General features: G+C 39.6%; 1 protein-coding gene across 3 annotated transcripts; it reads left to right on the top strand.

Annotated features, from left to right (window-relative positions):
• Positions 1-313: 313 nt before the first annotated feature.
• Positions 314-25,333, top strand: LOC114643712 (gastrula zinc finger protein XlCGF57.1-like). Of its 3 annotated transcripts, none has more exons than XM_028792226.2 (3): positions 314-391; positions 10,678-11,291; positions 22,108-25,333. In XM_028792226.2, exons 2-3 carry the CDS (start codon positions 10,688-10,690, stop codon positions 23,178-23,180), a joined length of 1,677 nt encoding a protein of 558 aa, XP_028648059.1. In that variant the 5' UTR covers positions 314-391; positions 10,678-10,687; the 3' UTR covers positions 23,181-25,333. The 3 variants fall into 3 exon arrangements, with proteins under 3 accessions (XP_028648059.1, XP_028648061.1, XP_028648060.1); XM_028792228.2 differs by having other exon boundaries at positions 22,111-25,332; XM_028792227.2 differs by lacking the exon at positions 314-391 and adding an exon at positions 398-439.
• Positions 25,334-27,896: the final 2,563 nt, after the last annotated feature.

Here is a 27,896-nt window from a genome sequence, read left to right as displayed (position 1 = left end):
ACAACTTTGGTCCCCTTTGGTCAAAAGTTGTCTAAATGTACATGAACAGTCAAAGAAACAGACATAACATTGTACAAAAATGATTTGTACATTCTTAAAGTGACAAGTTGAAAAATATGGGCTTTTTAAATTTATCAATAAAATATTCTTTTTATCGGGGATATCGACATTGAAAAGTATACGACAAGGTATTATATGTTCTGGTTGTACAAGACGAAAGTGCATTATCTAAATTTTAAAGGACATCTGCCAGATCGTAAGTCCTCCAAACTGAAGGTGGCAGTGACGGTGCCATAGAGGAGGAATCTATCAATAACTTTCAAAAGAACAAGGAAAGGTAAGCAGTCCCGAGAGAGAAGAAAACAAGAAGCAGTAAGAGGCGGCCGTTCAGGTGAGGAGAGAGGCGAAGCGCTTGGGTGGAAAGAGACAACTGTGAAAAGTAGGTTCTTTGTAAGAGAGTGTCGAGCGCAGAGATCGAGGTGGAATTACGGCACACGGAGAACGATTCAATTGCGGATTGCTGTCCTGGTGATGGTAACAGAGTAGCGGGATTTTAAATAGAGAATAACGGAGGAGTGGAGAGAAATGGACGAGGGTCGGGTATCCAGTTACGGATGTGGCGAGCGTCCGTCAGTGAGATGATAGACGTTGACATGAACAGGCGCGCGGACGCTGTAGTGCCAGGGAGTAATCGCAGAATTACTGAGGTGACAGGCGTACACCTCACCGTCACAGCCCCGCCGAATTCAGAAGTCACAGGTCAGGTTATCGCTAACGCTGCACGGTGCAGTGGATTGGAAATTTCACTTGTGTTATGTCAAATCAGTTTGCATGTGAAATCAGTTACTCGTAACGTCCTACGGAGCAGCGAGGACCATCATGCTCCCCGAAGCTGTCAGGTGGCAGCATGCTGGTGCTGGAGCACCCATATGCATGGCAGTAAGGCAACCTGGGTATTGTAGTCTCGATGCACAACCCACCTGGAAGCTGTGGTGTTACTTTTCAGAATAAGTGTCAATGTCCATAATGGGGTTCGCGTGACAAGAAAGCACCTCCTCAGCATACTGTTGTGCCTCTTGATGTACTTTGTAGGTCTGGCATACGAGGTGCTACTCCTGTTCACTCAGAGACAGTAGACAATCCCTGAGGTGGAGTGGAATGGAAAGGAGTGAAACAAGGGGAAGGAAAAAAGAAAGAAAGATAAAGGGAAGGAATTTCTAGTGTTGTTTGCAATTCCAATTTCATGGGATGTCTATATCAAGTATTTGTGTAAAAGAAACTGATTTCAACCAGGAACTCTGGTGGAAAGTTTTGTCTGGGGTTTTTATAGCTCAGGTATTCCCCATGGTGAACACAAATGTTATTAGCCCAAGAATTGCACAGTAAGCCCATAGTTAATGGTACTGCTTGATGGCTCCACCGTGATCCTAATTTTCATTAAATACATTCATGTTTTTGTCCCAGAAGTTTGACAGTGGCACAGCAATCACTGCTGCCGATTTACAGTTTCAGAATTACGTTCGCCAATCTTGGCCTGTTCTTGTTTATGTGGAATCAGAAAGATGTGCAGGATGGGCTGACTGGTATCTTTAAGTTGGGTCAATCTGAGTGTGTGGGCCCCTTGATGGACTGGCCTCACATCCAGAGTCAATTTCTGTCTTTCTACAAGTCATAAATGGAATTTGTGTCTTCAGAAAACAACTGGCTTGTTGAACTTCTAAGTAAAGACTTAACCAATATCTTTCCTTTGCCTAAACAGTTTTTTGTAAGGTCAGCATTAGTAAAAAAAAACCTTATTTACAGTTAGGTAAAAATGTTAAAAAAATGCTTTAGTTGCCTCACATTTTTATGCAATCGTTTTGTTCACCCCACTGAATTAAAGCTGAAAGTCTGCACTTCAACTGCATCTGAGTTGTTTCATTTAAAATTCATTGTGGTAATGTACAGAACCAAAATGAGAAAAAAGTTGTCTCTGTCCAAATGAAGAGGTGAGTTCCAAAACCTGCTAAGTATATTTTTTGGCGAACTTTAGGTGAAGCATGGTTGTGACTCATCAAAGGGTGCTATGTGCTTGGTATTGAAGTGGGCTTCAAAACCTGCTAAGTACCAAAATATAATGCTATAAATTTTGATGTGAGTTCCAAAACCTGTTAAATACATAACCAGCTTAGTTCCAAAAGCTGCTAAGTACACCAACATAAACAGAAAGACCACGAATTCGGGTGACTTTTGCAGTCACACTATAATATTAGATAGATAAGTATCTATCTATCTATCTATCTATCTATCTATCTATCTATCTATCTATCTATCTATCTATCTATCTATCTAATAATAATAATAATAATTCTTTGCATTTATATAGCGCTTTTCTCACTACTGAAAGCGCTTAGCGATTGCAGGTTAAGGGCCTTGCTCAAGGGCCCAACAGAGCAGAGTCCCCTTTGGCATTTACAGGATTCGAACCGGCAACCTTCTGATTGCCAGTGCAGATCCCTAGCCTTAGAGCCACCACTCCGCCTATTTCACTATTGTGAAACGTGGCAGCAAAATAAAAAACTTGTCAGCTGACCCACTTCCACTGAATTGTTGTGTTAATCCAACAAAAGCAAAGGATGTCAAAATGCATCCATCCATCCGTCCTCTTCTGCTTGTGGTCTTTGTCAATCCATCCATCCTCTTTTTTTTGTTCTTTATTCTTTATTTCGCCTTATACAATTTCTTGTATTAGGAATTTGTTAGTTTTCGCATACCCCTTGGGGTCAGAGCGCAGGGTCAGCCATTGTACAGCACGCCCCTGGAGCAATTACAGGTTAAGGGTCTTGCTCAAGGGCCCAGCAGAGTAGGATTTCTTTTATCAGTGACAGGGATTTGATCTGGCAACCTTCCGGACACCAGCACAGATCCTTAGCCTCAGAGCCACCACTTCTGCTTATCCGAGATCGGGTCGTAGGGGCAGCAGCTTGAACAGAGATGCCCAAACTTCTCTCTCCCCAGCCACTTCTTCTAGCTCTTCTGGGGGAATCCCAAGGCATTCCCAGGCCAGCCGGGAGACATAGTCCCTCCAGCATGTCCTGGGTCTTCCCCGGGGTCTTCTCCTTTTTGGATTTGCCCAGAACACTTCACCAGGGAGACGTCCAGGAGGCATCCTGATCAGATGCCTGAGCCACCAGATCTGACTCCTCTCGATGCGGAGGAGCAGCGGCTCTACTCTGAGCTCCTCCCGGATGACTGAGCTTCTCACCCTATCTTTAAGGGAAATGTCGAAATGTTGCTTAGCAAAATGGGAGTCAATATGGACAATCCGCAATCAGAAAAAGTTAGAGTTCTACCTCCCAATCATTGGAACAGCCAACAAAAACACTAAACCAATGGCAGACAGTGATACCGAAATATATGATGAAGACGATGTAGAATACATCTATTCACATTGTATTAACTTTTTTAATTTACTATTTAAACAATGCTTAACAGGAATTCATGACTTTTAGCATTACTTTTTAGCTAAATAGTTTAGAGACTAAAAGCTCTGTATTTCATTTGTTATATAATAAAAATATTTCAAGATTCAGAGCACTTTTAATGAAAGTTTCTACTTATAGGTTTATGGAATAGCATTGATTTAGCGTCAAAACCTGCTAAGTACGTTTTTTTCTATTTTTTACAAAAATGTAAAATATTCAGATTTCTGAGATGTCCAGCAATTGACCTTCAGTAATGTAACAACCAACATTCTGCAAAAAGAATTTTAAAAATATCATTTCAAATACTTAGTTATTTTTCTCCTTTTCACAAAAAGTTGTCTCCTGTACTTACCTGATTTTGCAACTCAGCTCTTCAAATATTTATGGACCTAACTGTACATAGAGGGGAGCTTATTATCTGGTGCTTGCTTGAGTCTGTGGTGTTTAGTGTTGTGATACACTCACAGAAATTTGTGAAAGAAGAGCTACAGGCCTCCGTCTTAAAAAAACACAAAGCCAGAACCGAACTTCATTCAGGGCTGACACCAAAAGAGTAGACCTCCCCACTGTCAGTCTGGCCCCAAACTCAAAAGGCACGCTTACGGCCAGTTTGGGTCCAAAAAATGGTAATTAATTAATATGTCGTTATTTATTGTTAATCTCTCTATTATAAAAAAAATCTTGGAAGGAGACAAGACGTGATTTTCTCAGAGAGACACTTTCACGTCCCGCGAGACGAGACTTTGCGCCAAGAGATTTGACCACGCTTGGGGCTGGAAATAAAAGACAAAGAGTAGATGACAAAGTAGAACTTCGTAAAGAAATCAAAAACTTGGCGCGGTACACATGCAGAGCAGGTTAGAGATAATGGAAGTACGAAAATTTGAAAGTCTCAAAAAAAGGATAGTAAAGATTGCATTAGCGCAAACAAATAGAAATTATTACATGGTGAAATAACAGAACAGAGAAAAGTGATCGAATATATTGTTCAGAATTAAAGTTTAAGTTGGAAACTTGTAGATCATCTAATTCGTGTTGCCATCAGGGAAAACAAAAGTAGAAAAAAAAGTTCCCAAAGAAGAGGTGTATCCGCAAGAATGAAAAGATTTGTTGTTTGGTGAAAGTGAAATCCCGTGAGAGAAAATTCCAAGCCCCACGAGACAAGAGCTTATGCAAAGAAATTTGGAAAAGTCCTGCCCACATCTAAAACATTTACAGCCACGCACATGATTCAATCATTTCTCATTTGTGTGAATGCTGTTGTCAGACACATTTCTTGTAGAGAGAAAGAAATGCTTTTCACTCACGGACATATGTTGAGTTGTCATAATGTAATTCCAAACATGGAATCAAAACTGAATATTGATATTGATGAAAAGGTAAAAGCGAAAAGAGACAGAATATATGGACATAGGTGATATGACAAAAGTATGTACAGGTGCTGGTCATAAAATTAGAATATCATGACAAAGTTGATTTATTTCAGTAATTCCATTCAAAAAGTGAAACTTGTATATTAGATTCATTCATTACACACAGACTGATGTATTTCAAATGTTTATTTCTTTTAATGTTGATGATTATAACTGACAACTAATGAAAGTCCCAAATTCAGTATCTCGGAAAATTTGAATATCAATTAAGACCAATGCAAAAAAAGGATTTTTAGAAATGTTGGCCAACTGAAAGGTATGAACATGAAAAGTACGAGCATGTACAGCACTCAATATTTAGTTGGGGCTCCTTTGGCCTGGATTACTGCAGCAATGCGGCGTGGCATGGAGTCGATCAGTCTGTGGCACTGCTCAGGTGTTATGAGAGCCCATGTTGCTCTGATAGTGGCCTTCAGCTCTTCTGAATTGTTGGGTCTGGCGTATTGCATCTTCCTCTTCACAATACCCCATAGATTTTCTATGGGGTTAAGGTCAGGCGAGTTTGCTGGCCAATCAAGAACAGGGATACCATGGTCCTTAAACCAGGTACTGGTAGCTTTGGCACTGTGTGCAGGTGTCAGGTCCTGTTGGAAAATGAAATCTGCATCTCCATAAAGTTCATCAGCAGCAGGAAGCATGAAGTGCTCTAAAACTTCCTGGTAGACAGCTGAGTTGACCTTGGACCTCAGAAAACACAATGGACCAACACCAGCAGATGACATGGCACCCCAAACCATCACTGACTGTGGAAACTTTACACTGGACCTCACGCAACGTGGCTTCTGTGCCTCTCCTCTCTTCCTCCAGACTCTGGGACCTTGATTTCCAAAGGAAATGGAAAATTTACTTTCATCAGAGAACATAACTTTGGACCACTCAGCAGCAGTCCAGTCCTATTTGTCTTTAGCCCAGGCGAGACGCTTCTGAGACACTTCTTGTTCAAGAGTGGCTTGACACAAGGAATGCGACAGCTGAAACCCATGTCTTGCATACGTCTGTGCGTGGTGGTTCTTGAAGCACTGACTCCAGCTGCAGTCCACTCTTTGTGAATCTCCCCCACATTTTTGAATGGGTTTTGTTTCACAATCCTCTCCAGGGAGAGGTTATCCCTACTGCTTTTACACTTTTTTCTACCACATCTTGTCCTTCCCTTCGCCTCTCTATTAATGTGCTTGGACACAGAGCTCTGTGAACAGCCAGCCTCTTTAGCAATGACCTTTTGTGTCTTGCCCTCCTTGTGCAAGGTGTCAATGGTCGTCTTTTGGACAACTGTCAAGTCAGCAGTCTTCCCCATGATTGTGTAGCCTACAGAACTCGACTGAGAGACCATTTAAAGGCTTTTGCAGGTGTTTTGAGTTAATTAGCTGATTAGAGTGTGGCACCAGGTGTCTTCAATATTGAACCTTTTCACAATATTCTAATTTTCCGAGATACTGAATTTGGGACTTTCATTAGTTGTCAGTTATAATCATCAACATTAAAAGAAATAAACATTTGAAATACATCAGTCTGTGTGTAATGAATGAATCTAATATACAAGTTTCACTTTTTGAATGGAATCTATACATATTAATAAAAGGCAAAGCCCTCACTGACTCACTGACTGACTGACTGACTGACTGACTCATCACTAATTCTCGAACTTCCCGTGTAGGTGGAAGGCTGAAATTTGGCAGGCTTATTCCTTACAGCTTACTTACAAAAGTTAGGCAGGTTTCATTTCGAAATTCTACGCGTAATGGTCATAACTGGAACCTGTTTTTTGTCCATATACTCTAATGGAGGAGGCGGAGTCACGTATCGTGTCATCACGCCTCCTACGTAATCACGTGAACTAAAAACAAGGAAGAGATTTACAGCACGAGTCAAACGCGGGAACGAAGGTAAATGACGTTAATTTTTGAGTGTCTTTTAATACTGTGTAAGCATACATATTAACACGTGCAATTAAACGTGTGCATTTACGGGATGATTTCTCAGGCTTAAAAGCTCGCCTTTTATTAAAAAGGTAAATGCAAACTGTTTTCATTCTGAAGGGCACAAACCACGTTAGATTTCAGACGTTAAACGTGCAAAAATGTCGGTACACCAGATAAATAAGCGCAACATATTATCAGTTGTATTGTATGCTTACAATACATATAGAAATGTGTTAATCGTTAACTAATATTATGGGATGGTGTTTTTCGACTCGCGCCTTGATTTAAACGATTGCATTTCTTGGTGGGTTTGCGTAGCTTATTGTCAATATCTTTACACCTCTTTTTAAGACTTAATTTAAAAAGGTTTTCTTTTCTTCTTAATAAAAATTTAAAAGCAATACTTCACCACTACGAAGCCCCTCTAGCGCTGACGTCCGAGGTTCGATAACCGTAAGCGAGTGCAGTGAGTGTGTACACCTGATGAGCCAAGAATAAGGGGGAAAGACGTGTCGCATACTCTTTGCATTATTTGACAGTAAACTATTTTCAACCATTCTATGATCTGCTTCTCACAACTGAAGGCACCATGGCTGATGTTACCTCACTTGCTGGCCAACCATAAGCGTTACCTGGTAGGTAACCAGCCACTCACTTCACTCCCTTACGGGAATCGAACCTTGGACGTCAGCGCTACAGGCGAAGGCCCTAAAATTGCACCACGGCGTGTGGTTCGTTTATTTGACAACATGTAGATCGGGGTAATTACATTCACGGCATTCATAGTCTGATTCACAATCTGATTGTATGGGTGGTTACCTACCAGGTAACGCTTATAGTTGGCCAACAAGTCAGCTCGAAGTGATCACTCGAGTGAAGGCAGCTTCACAAAAAAACAGATCCTTAACAAACTGTTATTAGTATATTTTCCCTCAATTTAAAAAGGTTTTCTTTTCTTCTTAATAAAAATTTAAAAGCGGTACTTCGCCGGTGCGAAGCACGTGGATTTGACCGACTGACACATACAGACATATTCATGAGTGCAGGTACTTCGGAAAGAAAGCACCGTGTAAACCTAAAGTTTAAATTAAGTTCATAGACCTACAAAAGGTTGCCATTCATTTGAGGCAAGATTGCTTTTCTTCTGTACAACTATACATTGCATTCTCAAGAGTGTGCTTGCACGGCTTCGGATATAAATATATATATATGTATGTATGTCTATATATAAATATGTAAGCTTATAAGTACTGCCTTACTTCTCTTTAAGAAAGGAAGATGTAATGATACTTGATTTAAACGATTCCATGTCTTCCTGGGTTTGCTTAGCTTATTGTCAATATCTTTACACCTTTTTTTATGACTTATTGACTGAAACAGGCTTTCACGAAAAAAGTTAGGGCTTTGCTACAGGATACACCCTCCACAAGTTAAGCAAGTAAAAATAAAAGTATATATTTCTGTTTTATTTAAACCTTTTAAGTTCGTATGCATAGCCCCATTTGGTTGTTTTATTTTTTTTTTCTTTCTTCAGTAATATTTAATCTCCTTAAAGAAAAAGAACATATCCATTTTACTTTTTTTGTTTCTCTTTAGTAATATTTTAGTGTAAAAGGATAACCAGTGTTTAAACCTTTTATGTTACTTTATAAATTTATTTTACACAATGTTGAAAATTAATAAGAAAGCTACATATTTTGGCAGCTGCTGCTTTAATTTTCAATGAAATGAAAAAACCTCTCCAAGAGAAAATGTCAATGAAGAAGAAACAGTTTGCACTATCTAAAAAGGAGAAACCCTCATTTATAAAGGTTTGCTGCAGATGACTTAACTGAAAATAAATTAATAGTTCCTATGTGTATAATACATATTTATCTATTTTACTTATGCCTTTATTCCAGCAACTTGCAACATCTGAGGTACAATTTGTTACATTACTTTTGTTTTTTGCAGCACAGGCAGGTGAAGTGACTTCCTCAGGGTCACACAGTGGTGTCAGTACCAGGATTTGAACTGACAAGCTCCGGGTTTACTGAAATATTACTGAAGAAAGAAAAAAAAACGAAAACGGGCAAATAGGGCTATGCATACAGATGTCCATCCATCCATTATCCAACCTGCCATATCCTAAATACAGGAGCCAATAAGTAGATATGTATATATACAGTATATATATATATATATATATATATATATATATATATATATATATATATATATATATATATATATATATGTGAATGTATGTATGTATATATGTATGTCTATATTTATATCTATATATATATTTATATATATATATATGTAGATATGTAAATTTGTATATGTATATGTAAATTTGTATATGTATATATATGTATATGTAGATATGTGTATATGTAGATATGTATATATATGTATATATGTTTATGTATATATATGTTTACATAACCTCTTTAACACACTACTTCTCCGCTGCGAAGCGCGGGTATTTTGCTATATGTATATATATATGTGTCTGTATGTGTATATATATATATATTTATATATATATATATATATATATATATATATATATATATATATATATATATATATGTGTGTGTGTGTATGTATGTATGTATGTGTGTATATGTATGTGTATATATATGTTGATATATGTATATATATGTGGATGTCTATATGTATATATATATATGTAGATATGTGTATATGTAGATATGTATATAAGTATATATGTTTATGTATATATATGTTTACATAACCTCTTTATCACACTACTTCTCCGCTGCGAAGCACGGGTATTTTGCTAGTTACTGAAATAAATCAACTTTGTCATGATATTCTAATTTTATGACCAGCACCTGTAGATAATGTTTGGCTTTAAACTTTAAGTCGGAGACTTGTAGATCGTCTCATTCGTGTTATCATCAGGGAAAAGTAGTGTTTCTTCCCAATGAAGATTAATGAATTAAAAGATTTGTTGTTTGGTGAAAGTTAAATCCACATACACGAGAGACAGAGATGCGAAGTCGTAGGCAGCGGGGTTGGTGAGCGAAGCAAGCAGGGGACGAAGCCCCCTATTACTCTAAGAAATTAATAAAAAGGCAAGAACAAACATGAAAACAGAAACAGGTTTTCATTTGAAAAGCAAAGAAGAATCGTAATACTAAAACTGCAGTGTGCTTGCTTCTTGTCCTTTCTTACAGCTGGGACAGTCGTCCATCTGCATCAGTGGGTGGCCTTACCCCCTTAGGTGCTACATAAAGGGGACAGGGCAGAGAACAAAGAAAACTAACAGATCTAGTAATATGCAAATGTCTGTGGCACTTTAGTTCACAAAAATATTTGTCTGAAATGGTTGTTATATGTGTCCTTAAAGAAAGAAACTCACCTAGTAATCAAGGACTTTAACTCCAGTTCAGAAACATAAGGTCTTTGTACAGCTACAGCTAAGTGCTTGATTATGGTACCCATACCAAAGTGAGACGGAATAAAACTGGGAAGTGGACAGCTATAATATAAAGGGAAGGTGGCAGTAGGTGTGGCAGTTTAACTGCCAATAGGTAGGCAGTTCGTCACGATGAGTAAGGATTTAGACTTCATACCCTGAAGTTGTGGGTTCAAATCCCACCATTGACACTGTGTAACCCTGAGCAAGTCACTTCACCCGCCTGTACTCCAAATGGAAAATGAACTGTAACCAATTGTATCTCAATTGTTGTAATTCGCTTTGGATAAAGGTGTCAGCCATATAAATAGATTATATATTGGAAAGAGTGTTAAATAAGAGGTGTTGAAAATGCCAATTCTATTTCTTAATTTAATATGAAAACAGCTCAAGTGTAACAAGGCATTAGAATGTTTTTTTTTTATCTCCAGAGATGACAAAATGAACTCCTCCTCAGTAGAAAACAGTTCCAGTCTGAGATCTAAGGCAGCCTCATTGCAGAACTGTAAATGCGAAGAGGACATCTCTGAAGAGAGCAGTAGCCCAGGTGACGAGGACACGTCCTCATTCAACATTGTCTTGCATATAGTAGGTGCCATGGAACAGAGTACTTTCCAGATTAAGGAAGAGCAATGTGAAGAGGAATCTTTCCAGTTTGCAGAGCATGCTGTGTATTTGAAACAGGAGGACTGTGAATGGCGGTCATCTGATTTTAAAGATGGGCACTTTGACCAAGAGGTGGTTAGCATTAAAAGGGAGAGTTCTGAAAAAGACACTGCCTGCTTTAGGATGGACAACTATGAAACTGTAGGTCACCCCAAGGAAGATGTGTCTTCAAAGAGTGATACTGGGGTAAAGAGGTGTCCAGCAGTAAAACAAGAAGTGACTGATTTAACATCCATTGTGCATACTGAGCGCTTCTGTCAGCAATATCCTGTGTATGTCAAGCCTGAGATATTGGAGTCCGATGAGCTGCTCATCCAAGAAATGTGCTGCAGGAGAGAAGACCATGAACATGCATCATATGCTTCACTGCCTGGGAAACGTAAGTGCTAAATCTAAAAGTAAAATATTGGTTTGTTCATATGTTGAGGATTAATGTAGTCTGCCCCAGTAAGTATTCTGTTCAAGAGTTTTTAAATTTTGATATTTTGATAAAGGACACCCGACTGTAAATCTCATCTCTCTATTATAAAAGAAAATCTTGAGACGAGACAAGACTTTTGACATGAGATTTTTCCAAGTCCCGCCCTCCTCTCGACCATTTCTAGTTCACGGCCCACACCCACGGCCCTCTCATCTCTCATTCGTCTGAATGCTTTTGTCAGACATACTTCCTGCACTCTCAGCTCTTATAAATTTTTACATTTTCCTCACTTTAAGTTCCCAATAAAAGAAGACGTGTTATGTCCAAATCTTATTGAAGAATTTCATCCTGAAGGGTTCTCAACAAAAGAAATGAGTACATGGGAAATCCTAGCACTGAGAAATGATGAAGTCAAACAAATTAACGTGAAAATTGTCGATCGGTTACACAGCAAATTGGTTAAATGCATATCAATAGACTTTGCTGAAACAGTTGGTGGTGATGGTGCGGAAGATGAAAACATCAACTTATAATATCCAGATGAATATCTACAACCGTTAACACCGTCTGGTCTTCCTCTGCATGAATTACTGTTGAAAGAAGGATGTATCGTAATGTTATTGTGTAATTTACATATGAGTGATGGGCTATGCAGTTGGACAAGATTAGTTGTATTGAAAATTGGTAGAATAATTTTAACATGTAAAATTTTAACAGGCGACAAGAAAGGTAATGTAGTACATCACAAGGGGATAACATTAGACACCAAAGGAGATCTTAATATGCCATTCATATTAAAACGTTTACAGTTTCCCTTTAGAATAGCTTTTGCAAAGACAATTGACAAATCTCAAAGCCAAACATTTGAAAAAGTTGTTTTATGTAATAGAAAGAAAGAAACGAAATTCAATCTCGGGCAGTTACACGTTGTGTTGTCACGATGTAAGTCAAACATGGAATCAAAATTCAATGCGATATTGAAGAAAAGTTAATTCCAAATATTGTTTTTACTGAAATTTGACAGCAAAAGTGTAAGTTTAAAAAGTATTTGCGTGCAAATTTCAAAGCCAAACAGATTGAAAACCTATAACGGGGCCAATGGGGCTCCTACAGAGTACTCAGTTAAGGATCTGAACACTTACATGAATGAGAGATTTCAGTGTTTAATTTTGAATAAATTTGCAAACCTCCTAACAACACGTTTTTTTGACTTAGATATTACTCGTTATTTAGTGTAGATGGATGGGCTAAAACGACAAATTTATCCATTTAAAATTAAATGTACAACACAATGAAATTGTGCAGAAAGTAAAAGGGTCTGAATACTCATTGAATCCACTATATGTGTGTACAGTATTTGTGTATGTTGTCACAGAAGCAGACCACAGACCTTGAAAAGGTTTGGGGCAGCCACCCGTATATTGTGCCTTGGCTGCAAAAAGGGTTAATTTGGATGTGATGTTCACAGGTTTGAGTTCAAAACAGAACTGATGGTAAGATGAAAAGATGGCGTCTTCAGAAATGGAGCGATGTCATCTATGGCACCGGTACCGGAATTGATGTGTTCGGGTGGGGATGTGTGTTTTGGGGGGTGGGATGGGGCAGATGGTGCCGGTATCGGAAGTGACATTTTCACTGGTGCCGGTACCAGAAGTGACATTTTCACTGGTGCCAGGACCTAGCACGATTTCCCATGGATGGTGTGTAGAAGATTGAGAAAGAGAGTTAGTGCAGCTCCCAATCGCACGTGTGTGAGAAATAATATGTGTAAATAATATAATGTATATGGGGATGTCACAATACCAGAATCTTTCTGTTCAGTACCAATACTAATACATTTTTGTGATACTCTGTACCTTTCAATACCACAACAAAAAGAAAAATTCCCTCCAATGGCTTTTTATGAAAGTACCTCCATTGTTGAAGTTAACATTGTGCCTCTTTCTGAAATACAATATAAAACATATAAATGCTAACAGTAACAACAGCTTTAAAATACTGGAATATCCATCAAGTTGTTACCCAATTATCATTAGCATTCAGCTTTAATTTGTGATTTGGTGGGGATCTCCCCATAGTAACAAGAATTGGGGGGTTTTTAATCTAGGGGAGAGTTCAGCATAGGGTTTATAAAGAATGATATGTCATGGACTACTTGATTTATCTTAGCACAATCTAAATGTATTCTCTGACAGTTTCTGTCCTGCAACTGAACAATAATGTGCAAAATCCATACTAAATATCAAAATTTAAACCGTGTCATATGTGTACTGTTGAATAAGTGAATTCTGAGATAATTCAGGCTATTTCCATTTAAACCAACTCTTTAAAGCTGTTTTTTGTGGGTGAATGCTTTTAATCTCTGGTTTGTTAGTGAACTACTCTGTTAGGTCTGCAACATTTGCTGTTGTCAAATTTTATATTTGCATCATTAGCTGAATTAAAGATAATATTGAACAGTAATATTGAATGGACAAGTGAAATGAATTCAAATTTCAAATGTCAGAAACTCAAGGAACTTTAATCTTCCAAACCAGTCTCTCCTTTTTGACATTTGTCCCAGTTTTATAGCTTCCTGTGTGAAATCAAATGTGCCAGTTTTATTTTGATCCTTTATTTCAGAACTCCTGTTAAACAGCCTTTTGTTTTGCAGTTTATAAGGTTTCCTATGTGAGTTATCACACTTTGTTAAAGCTCAAGGCTGTTGTGGCCTGCAGAGGGTGCTCCTGCCGCGCAGACCTGACACAGACAGATGCAGGACACGAGTTCTGCACACACACTTTTATTTGTTTTCATTTTCTTTGTGGGAAATGCCTTCCCCTGCTTCCCATCTGTACAGCACAGTTAAAGCACTAAACACACTGCACAAAACACCTTCTGTTCTTCTTCTTTCTCTCTTTCTCTTCCTCCCAATCCACCTCCACTCCTCCTGGCAAGCTTCATCCACCACCTCCCGACTCTGGCTCCCAGAGTAATGGCAGTTAGCTCCTTTTATAGGGCACCCGGAAGTGCTCCTGATGTCCGGTGATCTTTTTCCGGCAGCTCTTCTGGATGTGGTGGTAGTGCTGCACCAAAGAGCTCAGCCCTTCCTTCAATGCCCCCTAGTGGCTCCCATGGAACCCAGCAGGGATGCTCCAAACTCCAACCCCAAAGAAGCCCTGTGGTATTCCGAGGCACCACTGCAACCCAGAAGGGGGTAAATGCCCAGAATACCTGAATATGCTCTCTCCCTTGGTCCTTCCACTCTATAGGCATCTTAGCCAAGCAATGGTCCCGGCCGTACGCCACCCTGTGTATAAATGAAGAATTGGACAATTAGTTGGGCTGTCATTACCTGTACGCAATGAATTTATAACTATCAGGGAGTATTACGTTCTTCATTGTACTGTTAAGATATATAATGTGCTTTTACTTACGGGTTATACTAATTCAGACTCAAATTCAGTGTTTCTATTTTTTTTTCTATTTTATTTTATTAAAATCTAAAAACATTCCATACATGCAAGTCAATTTTAACAAAACTGGTTTGAAACTCATTGTTTCTAGATTCGTATTTAGCAATGAGGTATGCTGTTTTGCTTGTCCTGCAAACTGCGTGTTTCGACAATTATGCCTCTTTGCACATTAACACATTGCACGTCCCATTAATTGGGATGATGTGCCTTGTCCTTTGAAGCATTGAAAGACTAAATACATTTTAGTTTGGTATTAAGAAATGGAGCCACTCAAGTCATCATCTTTGTAAACAAGCCAATTTGCCACTTCATTTGAGTCTTGACTCGATGTTTATTTACTGCATCTGTTATTAGTGCTGCCAGTCCTTCCACATCCCATTGTCCTGTATGTGTAACTGTGTGTGGTCCCCCCTTCTAGATCCAGAGCATTTCACTGCATGCTGCGGTCTGATAATGGACAGACGCTTGGATAGTTGTAGAAGTGCTCATTACAAACAGAAAATAAATACAAAGTCTCCCTTTATTTATCAGGAGTGTCTAGGACCACCCAATCTCACAGAGATTGCACAAGTGGTGAACCAGCTGAGTGTGGGTTAAAGGAAAGGCTGTAGGGATCTGTGGTATCCAGGGTGAACTTCTACAGGCTGGTGGTAAGGCTGTCCTCTTGGCATTGCAAGCAATCTTTGCTTCTATTTGGGAGACTGGCATCATCCCAACTGACTGGAAAACGGGACTTGTCATCCCTATCTGGAAAGGGAAGGGTGATCTCCTGGATTGCGGCAACTACAGTGTGATAACACTGCTCTCGGTGCCGGGTAAGGTCCTTGCTAAGGTCGTCCTCAATAGGATCCGTGATCACTTGCTCACCTACCAGTGACCAGAACAGTCTGGTTTTACGCTTAAGAAGTCTACCATCGATCGCATCCTGGCACTGAGGGTTCTTATGGAGCGCAAACGCGAATATCAGCAGAGTTTCTTTGCAGCCTTTGTTGATTTTCGCAAAGCGTTCGACTCAGTTGATTGAGCTGCCCTGTGGGACATCTTGAGGGTTCGCAGGATCCCCTCGAGGTTGCTGGATGTCATGGCCGGCCTGTACACAGGTAATGTGAGAGCTGTGAAGAGTGGAGGCAGGACCTCTGCATTTTTCCCAGTTGATTCTGGGATTCGTCAGCGGTGTGTTTTTAATCCTACTCTGTTCAATGCTTGTATGGACTTGGTGTTGGGCAAGGTCGTGGGGATCAGCGGCTGGGGGGCTTCTGTTGGTGAAGAAAGATTCACGGATTTTGACTTTGCTGATGAGGCTGTGATCGGGGCGCTCGAGAGACTGAGTGAGGAGTCTGAGTGTCTGGGCTTGTGATAAAAACCAAGAGCCAACCCTTTAATGGCACGGCCATCAGCAGTGTGTCTGTTTGCGGAGAGTGTGTGAACCTTGTCAAGAGGTTTATTTACCTCAGCACTGACATTCTTGTCTCTGGTGACTCTTCCTATGAAGTCAGTAGATGGACTGGGAGAGCATGGGGGGGGTCATGAGGTCACTGGAAAGGGGTGTGTGGCGCTCCCGATATCTATGTAAAAGGACAAAGATCCAAGTCTTTAGAGTCCTGGTGCTTCCTGTCTTGCTATATGGTTGCGAGATATGGGCGCTATCCAGTGACCTGAGACGAAGACTGGACTCCTTTGGTACTGTGTTTCTCCGGAAAATCCTTGGGTACTGTTGGTTTGACTTTGTGTCGAATGACCGGTTGCTCATGGAGTCCCGAATGAGGCACATTACCTGCATTGTGAGGGAGCGTCAGTTACGGCAATACGGCCATGTGGCACGTTTCCCTGAGGGGGATACAGCTTGTAAGATCCTCACTGTTGGGGACCCGAGTGGCTGGACCAGACCAAGGGGTCGCCCACGTAACACCTGGCTGCGGCAGATAGAGGGTAATTTCCAGAAGGTGCGACTAGACCATGAGTCTAACCTGGGGGGTTGCAAACCGGGATCCCGAGTTGTTTCGTCGTGCAGTGGGTGCAGCAACGCACTGCACCAGTGCATGCTCCTGAACTTAACTTGACTTGACTTGACTTGACTTGACTTGACTTGACTTGACTTACCTTTTCATCTCCTCTTACTGATACATGACAATACAAGTTAAATGATTACACCTCATTTGATGGGTGACATTATTTCACTCTCATACCATGCACAAATCTGTTTCTAAATTAATCCTATAAAGGAGTGAAAGTGGAAATAATGTGAGACTCTATGTTTATTTGTTTATTTTTGTAACAATGTTTCTTGTACCTGTGCACTGAAGTTGTCTCGTGCAAACACAAAGCATTTCCTTTCTCTATTTGACATGTTTTGAGGCGGTGCTGTAGCACCACAACTTGAAGCCATTTTTTCTCTTTTTTACCATATGTACTTTTTACTCATATTTTTCTCATGCCAAAGTAATTTGCTTACCTGCAGTCACACATGAGTGCAGTTCCGACTTTCTTGGTTTTACAGACGTGGTAAAAAGTCTCATACTGTTACGTTTTCTGAACTTGGGTACCGAATTAGTACAGAAATATCGGTTCTTGTTGCATTTCTACTCATGTACAATTTTATCACCAATAGGCAGTACATTTTTATTTTTTTAAAATAGTTCCTGACTGCATAGTTTTGAAATACAGTAATCCCTCCTCCATCGTGGGGGTTGCGTTCCAGAGCCACCCGCGAAATAAGAAAATCCGCGAAGTAGAAACCATATGTTTTTATGGTTATTTTTATATTGTCATGCTTGGGTCACAGATTTGCACAGAAACACAGGAGGTTGTAGAGAGACAGGAACGTTATTCAAACACTGCAAACAAACATTTGTCTCTTTTTCAAAAGTTTAAACTGTGCTCCATGGCAAGACAGAGAGGACAGTTCTGTCTCACAATTAAAAGAATGCAAACATATCTTCCTCTTCAAAGGTGTGTGTGTCAGGAGCACAGAATGTCACATAGATAGAGAAAACAATCTCTAGCAAACAAATCAATAGGGCTGTTTGGCTTTTAAGTATGCGAAGCACCGCGGCACAAAGCTGTTGAAGGCGACAGCTCACACCCCCTCCGTCAGGAGCAGGGAGAGAGAGAGAGAGATACAGAGTTTGTTTTTCAGTCAAAAATCAATACGTGCCCTTCGAGCTTTTAAGTATGCGAAGCACCGTGCAGCATGTCGTTTCAGGAAGCAGCTGCACTAAAGATAGCAACGTGAAGATAATCTTTCAGCATTTTTAGACGAGCGTCCGTATCGTCTAGGTGTGCGAACAGCCCCCCTGCTCAATCCCCATACGTCAGGATCACAGATAGTCAGCGCAAGAGAGAGAGAAAAGTAAGCAATCTAGCTTCTCAGCCATCTGCCAATAGCGTCCCTTGTATGAAATCAACTGGGCAAACCAACTGAGGAAGCATGTACCAGAAATTAAAAGACCCATTGTCCGCAGAAATCCGCGAACCAGCAAAAAATCTGTGATATATATTTAAATATGCTTACATATAAAATCCGCGATGGAGTGAAGCCGCGAAAGGCGAAGCGCGATATAGCCAGGGATCACTGTACCAATACATGTCAAAAACACAGAATGTAACCCTTAAACCACCACATGCTTGGGGGCTTAATGCACCCCCCGGACACCACATACTTTTTTGCTGCACTTTTTAAGTAAACGTCACAATTCACCAAGAAAAATTGCAATTTTAATGGAACACTTTTTTTTTTTCATGCAAAGAGCATCACAATTACAGCAACACTGATCATTTCACACACTGCCAATGAACTGTAAAAACTATAAAAAAAAAAAAAAAAACACAAAAAACTACTGCAACAATATGTACAGTGTGCAACTGACGCCATTGATAAAATTCAATAAATCACCGAGCCAACTGCACTTGAACTGGCTGCATGCAAGCACACACAGAGACCAACGCTAATGCTTGCAGGCCAGTCTAGTGCAGTGGCTGAATCCCAGGGACAGTGAGGCTGATCATTCGCTAGGGTACGCCAGTGGTCAGGAGCTGGCAGCTCAAAGAATGGACGGCACGACTATAACCGGTTCCGGCAGTTTGAGGGTTAAGTCATTCTTAAGGTAAAAGAGAGCAGAAAAAAAGGTTAATTAGTTTTTTGATGTTCACATTAAGTTTTATAGTTTAATTTCAAATAAAGTCTGTTTTTGGACAAACATCTATTTTACTTATATATATATTGTGAAGTCAAGCCCAACACAGACAGGCAGGAGACAGGTTTTGCACCCAGCACACAGTTAGACAGAGTGGTGGCTCTGAGGGATCTGCACTGGCAATCAGAAGGTTGCCGGTTCGAATCCCATAAATGCCAATAGGGACTCTTCTCTGTTGGGCCCTTGAGCAAGGCCCTTAACCTGCAATTGCTGAGCACTTTGAGTGGTGAGAAAAGTGCTATATAAATGCAAAGAATTATTATTATTTTTTACAGTGCACAAATCACCAACACAAACAAGGTTCACAGAGCCCAACTCAGTCCCTTCTTTCCAACAGTCCTTCCTCTTTGTCCTCTTCTTCCCGACTGTAGACGTCGATTGGTGGGGATGGGCCCCTTTTTATAGGGCACCCAGAAGAACTCCAGGGGCCCAACGAGCTACTTCCTGGTGTGGCTGAAGTGCTGCCAAATAGAGCCTTGTTAAAGTCCAGTTGCCCCATGGCGGTCGCCATGGGCATAGCAGGTTTGAACTGGAAACCAAGGGGGCTGCCCTCTGTTGGCCCGGGAAAGAAACTGTCCTGAGAATACTCTCTTCACCGGTCCAGGTAAGGGCTCTGGTTGTCCACCAAAATATATATTGAAGTATTACAATTCATCTCCTGTTTTTAAGCAATTTGTTTTTTTTTTATACTATGGGGCTTGGCTCGTCAACCCCCTCGGCCTGCGCTACACGCCAGCCACTTCACATCTCTGCCGTTCGCGTATGTGGATTTCACTTTCACCAAACAACAAAACTTTTAATTCTCGTGGATATGCCTTTTCATTGGGAAGAAACACTACTTTTTCCTGATGGCAACACAAATTAGGTGATCTACAAGTCTCCGACTTAAACTTTAAATCCGAACAATATTTACATACTGTTGTGATGTGAGATTTTACATATAACTTGATAAATGTTTTGTATGTCTTTTATTTCTAATTTTGCAAAACAATGTAATTTAGTGTTTACCCCCCAACCCCCAGGAATGGGTCTGTTTGAATTTTACGATAGGATTTGGGGGATGTGTGTTTTAAACCAGTTTGGCAAGTGTTTCTTTGCTAAAGTCATTTCTAACCCCCGCAAGTTGGCTAAGGTGTACTTTAACGTATGGTTTGGGGGCAGGTGTTAAGATGTTCTTTCCCCCATTGGTCTGAGGTATGGCTGTTTGGAATTGACTTGTCTCAGAGGCTGTTAAGTACCATGATGTCCTATTGGCTGTAGGGGTTGGACAGAACATCTATAAATGTATGTGTTTAACCTCACACTCTCTCTCTTACCAACCAACATATAATGAAGAAGCATCTCTCTTGCTAACCTGTGATGATGTAGAAGTATCTCTCTCTTACTAACCAACATCTGAAAGAAGCATCTCTCTTGCTATCCTGTGATGAAGAGCACAGCTCAGCAGCCATTTTGAACAGACATGTGGCTGAAAGCTGAGCACCAATGATGCCTTAACTAGAGACATTTAAGTAACTAGAAGACTGTGTGCCACCTGAACTACATATCATCATTTAATCAGGTTGTATGGTTGCCAATATTCAAATATACTTTGCATTTTGTTATTATTTCTGAATATTATCAATAATACATTATTTTATGTGTAACTTAACTTCTGCTTGTCTTTTTACTACATCTAATTGCCTAAGGTAATAGATATAGAAGGGAAGGTGGGGATAAGTTATATACAATAATACCTTATAAACAGTGGTAAGTCTGTGAGATTAGGCATTCTAAGGCTACATATTAATAATACAATAGGGGAAAGTAGAGCAATATATATTACTCTACCAAGACAAAACACATACTTCTGTCATACCACCTATGTCAGTATATTCAATCTCTTTTCTCTGTTCTGTTATTTCACAGAGTAATAATTTCCGTTTGTTAGCGCCCATGCAATCTTTATTATCATTTTTTATAAGAGCATAGAGCACATGAACTGTGTCTGACAATAGCATTCACACGAATGAGAAATGATTGTACCGTGTGCATGGTTGTAAATGTTTGAGAGGAGGGTGGGATTTTTTCAAATCTCTTTGCAAAAAGTCTTGTCTCGCGGGACTTGAAATTATCTCCGAGAATGTTTCGTCACAACATTTCCTTTTATACGAGAAAGATGTATATGAAGAAAACTGCCCACTTCAATGTTAATTAATATTTTAGCTACAATGTAAAATTACTTCCCTTAAAATCCTAACTTGCAGCTTTAATTAATGTTTATCGTGAGACTGTGCTTGTCTTTCCGCTCAGGAGTGTAGTTTCCCCTATTGCTGGATGGTTTTAGTGGTGGAGTGTTTTACCATGTTAGCCATTGTGGATGCAGTGAAAAGTCAGGCCAAATGACACCTTTTATTGGCTAACTAAAAAGATTACAATATACAAACATTCGAGGCAACTCCGGCCCCTTCTTCAGGCAGTTTGTTATACAGAAACTGGAATTCCCTGTGTTTATGTAGACAAGCGGACAGATGCAACATTGGAAAACCTTTAAGTGAGTCATCTTCAATGTAGGAAATTAATAGAGCTGTCTCGCCTAAGATTCAAGTAGCTGTTGAATTTTAAAATGAGAGGAGAACAATGTATAGTCAAGATCTTTTGAAAGATAACTGTCTAACAAGGCCTTTTGAAGATTTCAATGAGTTTTCCATATAATGCGGATCTGTAGTCAAACTGTCTGGGTCAGTCAGAGAGATATAAACAATCCTCATATCTGGTCATGAAACTCTGGTCTCTAATTAAACCATTTTGTAATGTGTTCAATTTTAGCATTGGTTTAAAGTCACAGTGTTTATGGGCAACAACAAGACACAACAAGAGAGAAATGAATGGGAAGTTAAACTGGTGTTAAAATTTATCAGAAGGGGCCTGAGTTGCCTCAAAAGCTTGCATATTGTAATCTTTTTAGTTAGCCACTAAAAGGTGTTATTTTGCTTGACATCTTACAGGGTGGTTTTAAATTTCGTGCTGATTGCAATACTTTATATATGATTGATCTCTCTTTTCACATGTGGAAGGTCTTGTTTAATTAGTTATTCTTTATTTCATCATCCTTGACAAAACTAATTATGCTTCTCTGTTTTAAAGCAGATTTACCAGAGGAGAGCTCTTCATTTGCACTGGATACTCAACATCATGAAAATATAAAAGAGTCAACATTTGTGGCCAAAAGTAAGAACTCAAAAGCTTTGCCCTACAACAAGAAACCCTCAAGTGTAGAGGGTGTACAGAACCTCAAGAGAATTCGAACAGCAATTGGCACAGTCGGTTTACCAAGCGACCCAAAAGTTCACTCTAGAGGAAATCTAAATTGCTGTTCTGTATGTGGCAAACAGTTCTCACGTTTGAGCAGTTTTCAGGTACACATGAGAATTCACACTGGAGAGAAGCCACATTGCTGCTCTGAATGTGGAAAGCAGTTTTCAACTATTAGCAATCTTCAGGCACATAAGAGAATTCACACTGGAGAGAAACCGCATTCTTGTTCTGAATGTGGTAAACAATTCTCACAACTTGGGCATCTTCAAACACACATTCGAATTCACACCGGAGAGAAGCCATATTGCTGCTCAGCTTGTGACAAACGATTTTCACACAAAAGCAGCCTTAAAACACACTTACTGATTCACACTGGGGAGAAGCCACATTGCTGCTTTGAATGTGGCAAACAATTCTCACAGCTCAGCCGCCTTAAAGCACATGCACCAGTTCACACTGGACAAAAGCCACATTGCTGTTCGGAATGTGGCAAGCAATTCTCACAACTTGGTTCTCTTCAAAAGCACACAATAATTCACAGCTTAAAGAAAACATACTGCTGTTCTGAATGTGGTAAAGGGTTTTCCTACATTAGCAGTCTTAAGACACACACAAGAATTCATACAGGCGAGAAACCACATTGGTGTTCAGCATGCGGCAAACGATTTTCACACATAAGCAGTCTTAAATCACACACAAGAATTCATACTGGGGAGAAACCACATTGCTGCAGTGAGTGTGGCAAACGTTTCACACAAGTTGGTCATCTTCAAAAACACATGAGAACACACACAGGAGAGAAACCACATTGCTGTTCTGATTGTGGCAAACAATTCACACATACAAGCAGTCTTCAGAGACACATGGGAATCCACAGAAAAGCAGTACAAAAAATATCATGACCAAAAAGCATAGTTTGCACTTATTGTGATGGAGCATAAATAAACTCACATGGAGATATTCATCCCTAAGAGGTAAACGGGACATGCTCAAAACAGATACATGACTACGATTGAAAAGACAATGGCTAGTACTCTTGTTTCAACCAAATGTAGACCAAGATCTGAAGCAAGAACAAGTTACCAGAGTTTCATCATGGCTACATTAAATGTTAGCCAGTGAACAAGGTGGTTCACAGAATCCAAAACCATTAAGTTCATGTTCTGAAGAGGTGAACTGGAAGCGGTCATAATATTTTGTTTTGATAACTAAGAGCCTGCATGCTCAACCACACATAAAGAATCTACCATCCAATTTCTAAGAGACAATGGGACCACAACCCCGGACAAAATGACAGCAGAAGGAAGGTGGACAGATTGTGTGGCAAGGAAACAATCTGACTTCTGAATTCCAAGTTGTGGACTGGCATGTGGTTCAGGGTTTGTTTCTACTTCGCACCTGAAGTTGCCAGCATAGGCTCTGAGTAAATGGGTTCAGTAAAAGAGAGGATGAATTCCAGGTCAACGCTTATGAGTGAAGAAATAGAAAATCAAACAAAAATGTCATGGATATAGTCGGTCAGGATGCCGTATGTTGAAAACAGGACTAGAGTAAATTCGTCCCACTTTAACTTTTAAGGCCTGCTTAAGATTGCCTTTCTTATTAGTTTGTTGAATAAGGTTTAGCAAATGGAAAATGTGAGTATTATGTAGCGTTCATGCAACCAAAGTAAAAGAGAAAAAGGAGGGCAGGATAAAAAGAAGCCATGAATTAGGAATAAGATTGGTTCATGTTATGGCACTGCACAAATAATTATTATAATAATACATGTTGTTTAAATAGCGGTTTTCCCATGATCGAGGTGCTTATATGTCCAAATGGAAGCAGTAGTGCTGTAAGAAGCCCCTTATGGCAGATCATTCTTATAGTGTTTGAACAAACACATCAGCTTTCAAACAAGAGAGCCCTCCACTAATATTGACACCCTTGTTAAATAAAAGCAATATGTGTTGTCTTTACTGTTTGTCCTCTCGATGTTTCATTCAAAATATTAACATAAATATCTGATGCTGCCGGGATAGGTAAGGTCTGCCTTCCCACAAGCTTGAAATGGATTAAGTGGGTTTGAGGATTTACAATAATAAACAAAATAAAGTGAGGGGAAACATCAGCCAAATAAATGCAAAAAATGTGTAGGGCAGCTCATGTAGCCTTTCCAAACATTAAAATCTACATTCCTTTAATAAACTATTCACAAGACTTAGACACGATAGAACCAACTTAGTGGACACAAATAAATTTATTCAACAGAACTTCCCGTACATTCCTCCGATCCAGGCATCTGAATTTAAAAACAAATAAGCATAAAATTCATTGGATGACAGAAACGGCCAAAAAAATCTTCAACCATTGGACCAAGTATTTAAACTAATTGCCCCCGTGACCTCTACATCTGCAGACGGGGCAATTAAAAACAACATTCTAAATTTGTCTAGCGATGTAAGTCTAACGGTCGATCAAATTTCAGTTTTACAAAAAGGGCTAACCTTCGTGCCCACCCCACTGGTTAGCTTCCAGAGGGAAAATATTAAAATGAAAATTTTTGACTATCACCGGAGACTAAAATTAGCCACTTTCTTTGAGAATGAGACAGATTTAGAAAAGACTCCTTTTCACCTTAAATCAGATTGGCAGCCTAATATAGAACAAGTCCCGCTGGAAGTAGCGGAGATAATCGAGAAGGACAAAAGACAGATCCAAGAAATAGTAAATGAAAATCACAATTCACCAAACAATCTAACAAAAGTGGAGGGAGAGGCCCTGAGAGAACTGCAAAATAAAACTGAAATAATAATCAAACCGGCGGATAAGGACAGTGAGATCGTGATTCAGAGCAGGCAAGATTAGATTTTTGAGGTGCTTACACAACTAAACAATATGGAACACTATCCAAAATTAGACAACCCGATTTTTCTAGAAACAGTCCAAATAATTGCACAAACCGTACAGGGAATGGTCAAAAACAAACTCATCAATAAAAAACAGGCGGAGTTTCTAATGCATCCCCCAGTATCTATAGAAAGGAAATTTTATTTACTGCTGAAAATCTACAAGGATCCCAACACGTGGACAATTCCTCACAAAATCACAAAGGGCAGACCGATAGTATCGGAACTGTGGTAGTGAATCGTACAACGTGGCCGAATACATAGGTTATTTATCTTAAATACTCACCACCCGTCCATCAAAATCAAATATACTAGAGATGTGTAGAGTGTTAAATTCCTGGACACCACAACCTACAAAGGTCCAGACTTCCCAGAGACAAACAATTTGAATATCAGGGTGTATTTTAAAGAGAGAGATACACACGTTATTACACAAGAGCAGTTTGTTCTTTTTTTTTTGTTCTTTATTTCGCCTTATACAATTTCTTGTATTAGGAATTTGTTAGTTTTCGCATACCCCTTGGGGTCAGAGCACAGGGTCAGCCATTGTACAGTGCCCCTGGAGCAATTACAGGTTAAGGGCCTTGCTCAAGGGCACAGCAGAGTAGGATCTCTTTTGGCAGTGTTGGGGATTCGAACCGGCAACCTTCGGGATACCAGTGCAGATCCTTAGCCTCAGAGCCACCACTCCGCCCCAGTTACCACCCCCACACACCTTCTGGGCTCTGATCAAGTCCCAACTGCTCCACTTCCAGAGCCGAGGGTTTTAACACAGCCAATAAAATCTTGTTTAAAGCATTAAGAAAAAGAGGTTATGCAAGATCATTTTTAAGACGTGGCTTTGGAACCTTTCTGCTCTGGGTAACGATGCACAACAGATTTTGCCCTTCAATCAAAAGGCGAACTGAGCGGTTAAAAATAATTTGCAGGAAGCTCAGCAAGCAGACTCCAGCTTTCTGACAGGATATAGAGTAATCTCCGCCTTTTGTAAAAATTCCAACTTTTTAAACAAGCTAGTCTCAAGTAAAATCAAAAATCTGTATAGAGTCCCGGTCCAACCGCAAAAATACTGGATTAAAACTAAAACGATTCAGAATGTGATAACCATGGTTTCACATCCAACACAGCAGGGACTTAACTTAAATACCAAAAACTGCGTCTATGCTATCCAGTGTAAACAGTGCCAAATTATCTTCATAGGAGATACAGGGAATGCCCTTAGGACAAGACTTCACCAGCATGTGCATAATATCAGAAACAGAAAGGAACAGCACACACGTTTAATGCAGTATTTTTTATCTCACGGCTTAGAGTCACTTACAGTCACCATAGTTGAACATAACCCTAAATGGCTGAGTAAGGGAAGGGAAAGGGAAAGAGAAGACTTGGATAAGAACACTCAATACTCATTTTCCAACAGGTCTGAACATGAGGGGATCTCGGTGACAGCCCAAAACAAATTAGTGCAGATGGCCCGTGCCTCCGGGGCACCCATAGCACTGAAAGCATTCAGCTCAACTTGGTAGCCTATGGGAACCCTGCTTTTCCCTAAAACCTAACCCTAAGCCTACCCCTAACCCTCCTCCCCCTCTCACTCCTCTTACAGCAGTAGACAAAGGTTTGGTGAAGGTAGATATTAAAACATGGCACCCACAATTCACAGAACCTTGTCTCATTCTCATGGATGTAAATTTATATGATGTACAGATTTGTGAGACAGAAGGTGTCCAAATAGAAATTATTAAGAATATGACAATATAAAATTTGGGTGCTATCTTACAAAAATTATTCTTTTAATTGGATATTTAGATATATTACAATCCAAATTTGTTAAAATGAATTTACACCCACTAGTCTTAATTCTGACTAAAACTTTCCCTAATGCTAATCTATATTTTCGCACAGATTCCATTCACCACAGATCCGAAAGTGAATGAGCTCATAGTCAAATATTACATTAAGGTATTATTATCCCTGAGAATCTCTCATATTAGAGACTCAGAAGAGCAGGATATGTTCACTTTTGATTTGGCACAGGTATTGATGAGATATTGGCTGGAGAAAATGAATAATTAATTATTCATTTTTAAGTATTTATTGATTCTGTCCTTGCCCTTTATCTTTGTTTGTAAACTGGGCCCTGAGGTTAAGCAATTTTCTCATCTCAGGGCCCTGATGTTAAAATATTATTTATACCCCTTAGTTTTGATTGTTATAGGTCCTACCCCCACCCCCAACCTTAATCTTAATGTTTGAGAAACTGGACCCTGAAATTAAGAAGTAATCTCACCTCAGGACCCGGATGTTAAAATATTATTTGAACCCCTTTTGTTTTGATTATTACAGATCCTGCCCCCACCCTTAACCCTAATTTTAATGTTAGTGAAACTGGGCCCTGAGGTTAAACTAATCTCACCTCAGGACCCTGATGTTAATATTATTTTAACCCTTATACATTTCTTTTTTGAAGAATTTAGGTCCTACCCCTATCCCCATCCCTAATCTTAATATTCGTGAAACTGGGCACCAAGCTTAAGCTGAAATCTCACCTCAGGACTGATGTTAATTTAGTATTTGAACCCGTGTCCCATTAGAAAGTAAAGGTCCTGCCCCCATCCCCAATTCTAATCCTAATAGGTGTTAAAAGACCTAATCTTCATTAGTATTTAAGACCCTGAGGTTAAAAAATAGTTCTCAGGACGCTTATTTTAAACCATTATTTATTTGCTT

The sequence above is a fragment of the Erpetoichthys calabaricus genome, chromosome 5, assembly GCF_900747795.2.
Source record: "Erpetoichthys calabaricus chromosome 5, fErpCal1.3, whole genome shotgun sequence".
Lineage (NCBI taxonomy): Eukaryota > Metazoa > Chordata > Cladistia > Polypteriformes > Polypteridae > Erpetoichthys > Erpetoichthys calabaricus.
This window is presented reverse-complemented; position numbering and strand designations above follow the sequence as displayed.

Coding starts and splice junctions, on each gene's coding strand:
- LOC114643712 (XM_028792226.2), top strand. CDS start 10,688: ATGAACTCCTCCTCAGTAGAAAACAGTTCCAGTCTGAGATCTAAGGCA. Junction 11,292..22,107: donor TGCTTCACTGCCTGGGAAAC/GTAAGTGCTAAA, acceptor TCTGTTTTAAAG/CAGATTTACCAGAGGAGAGC.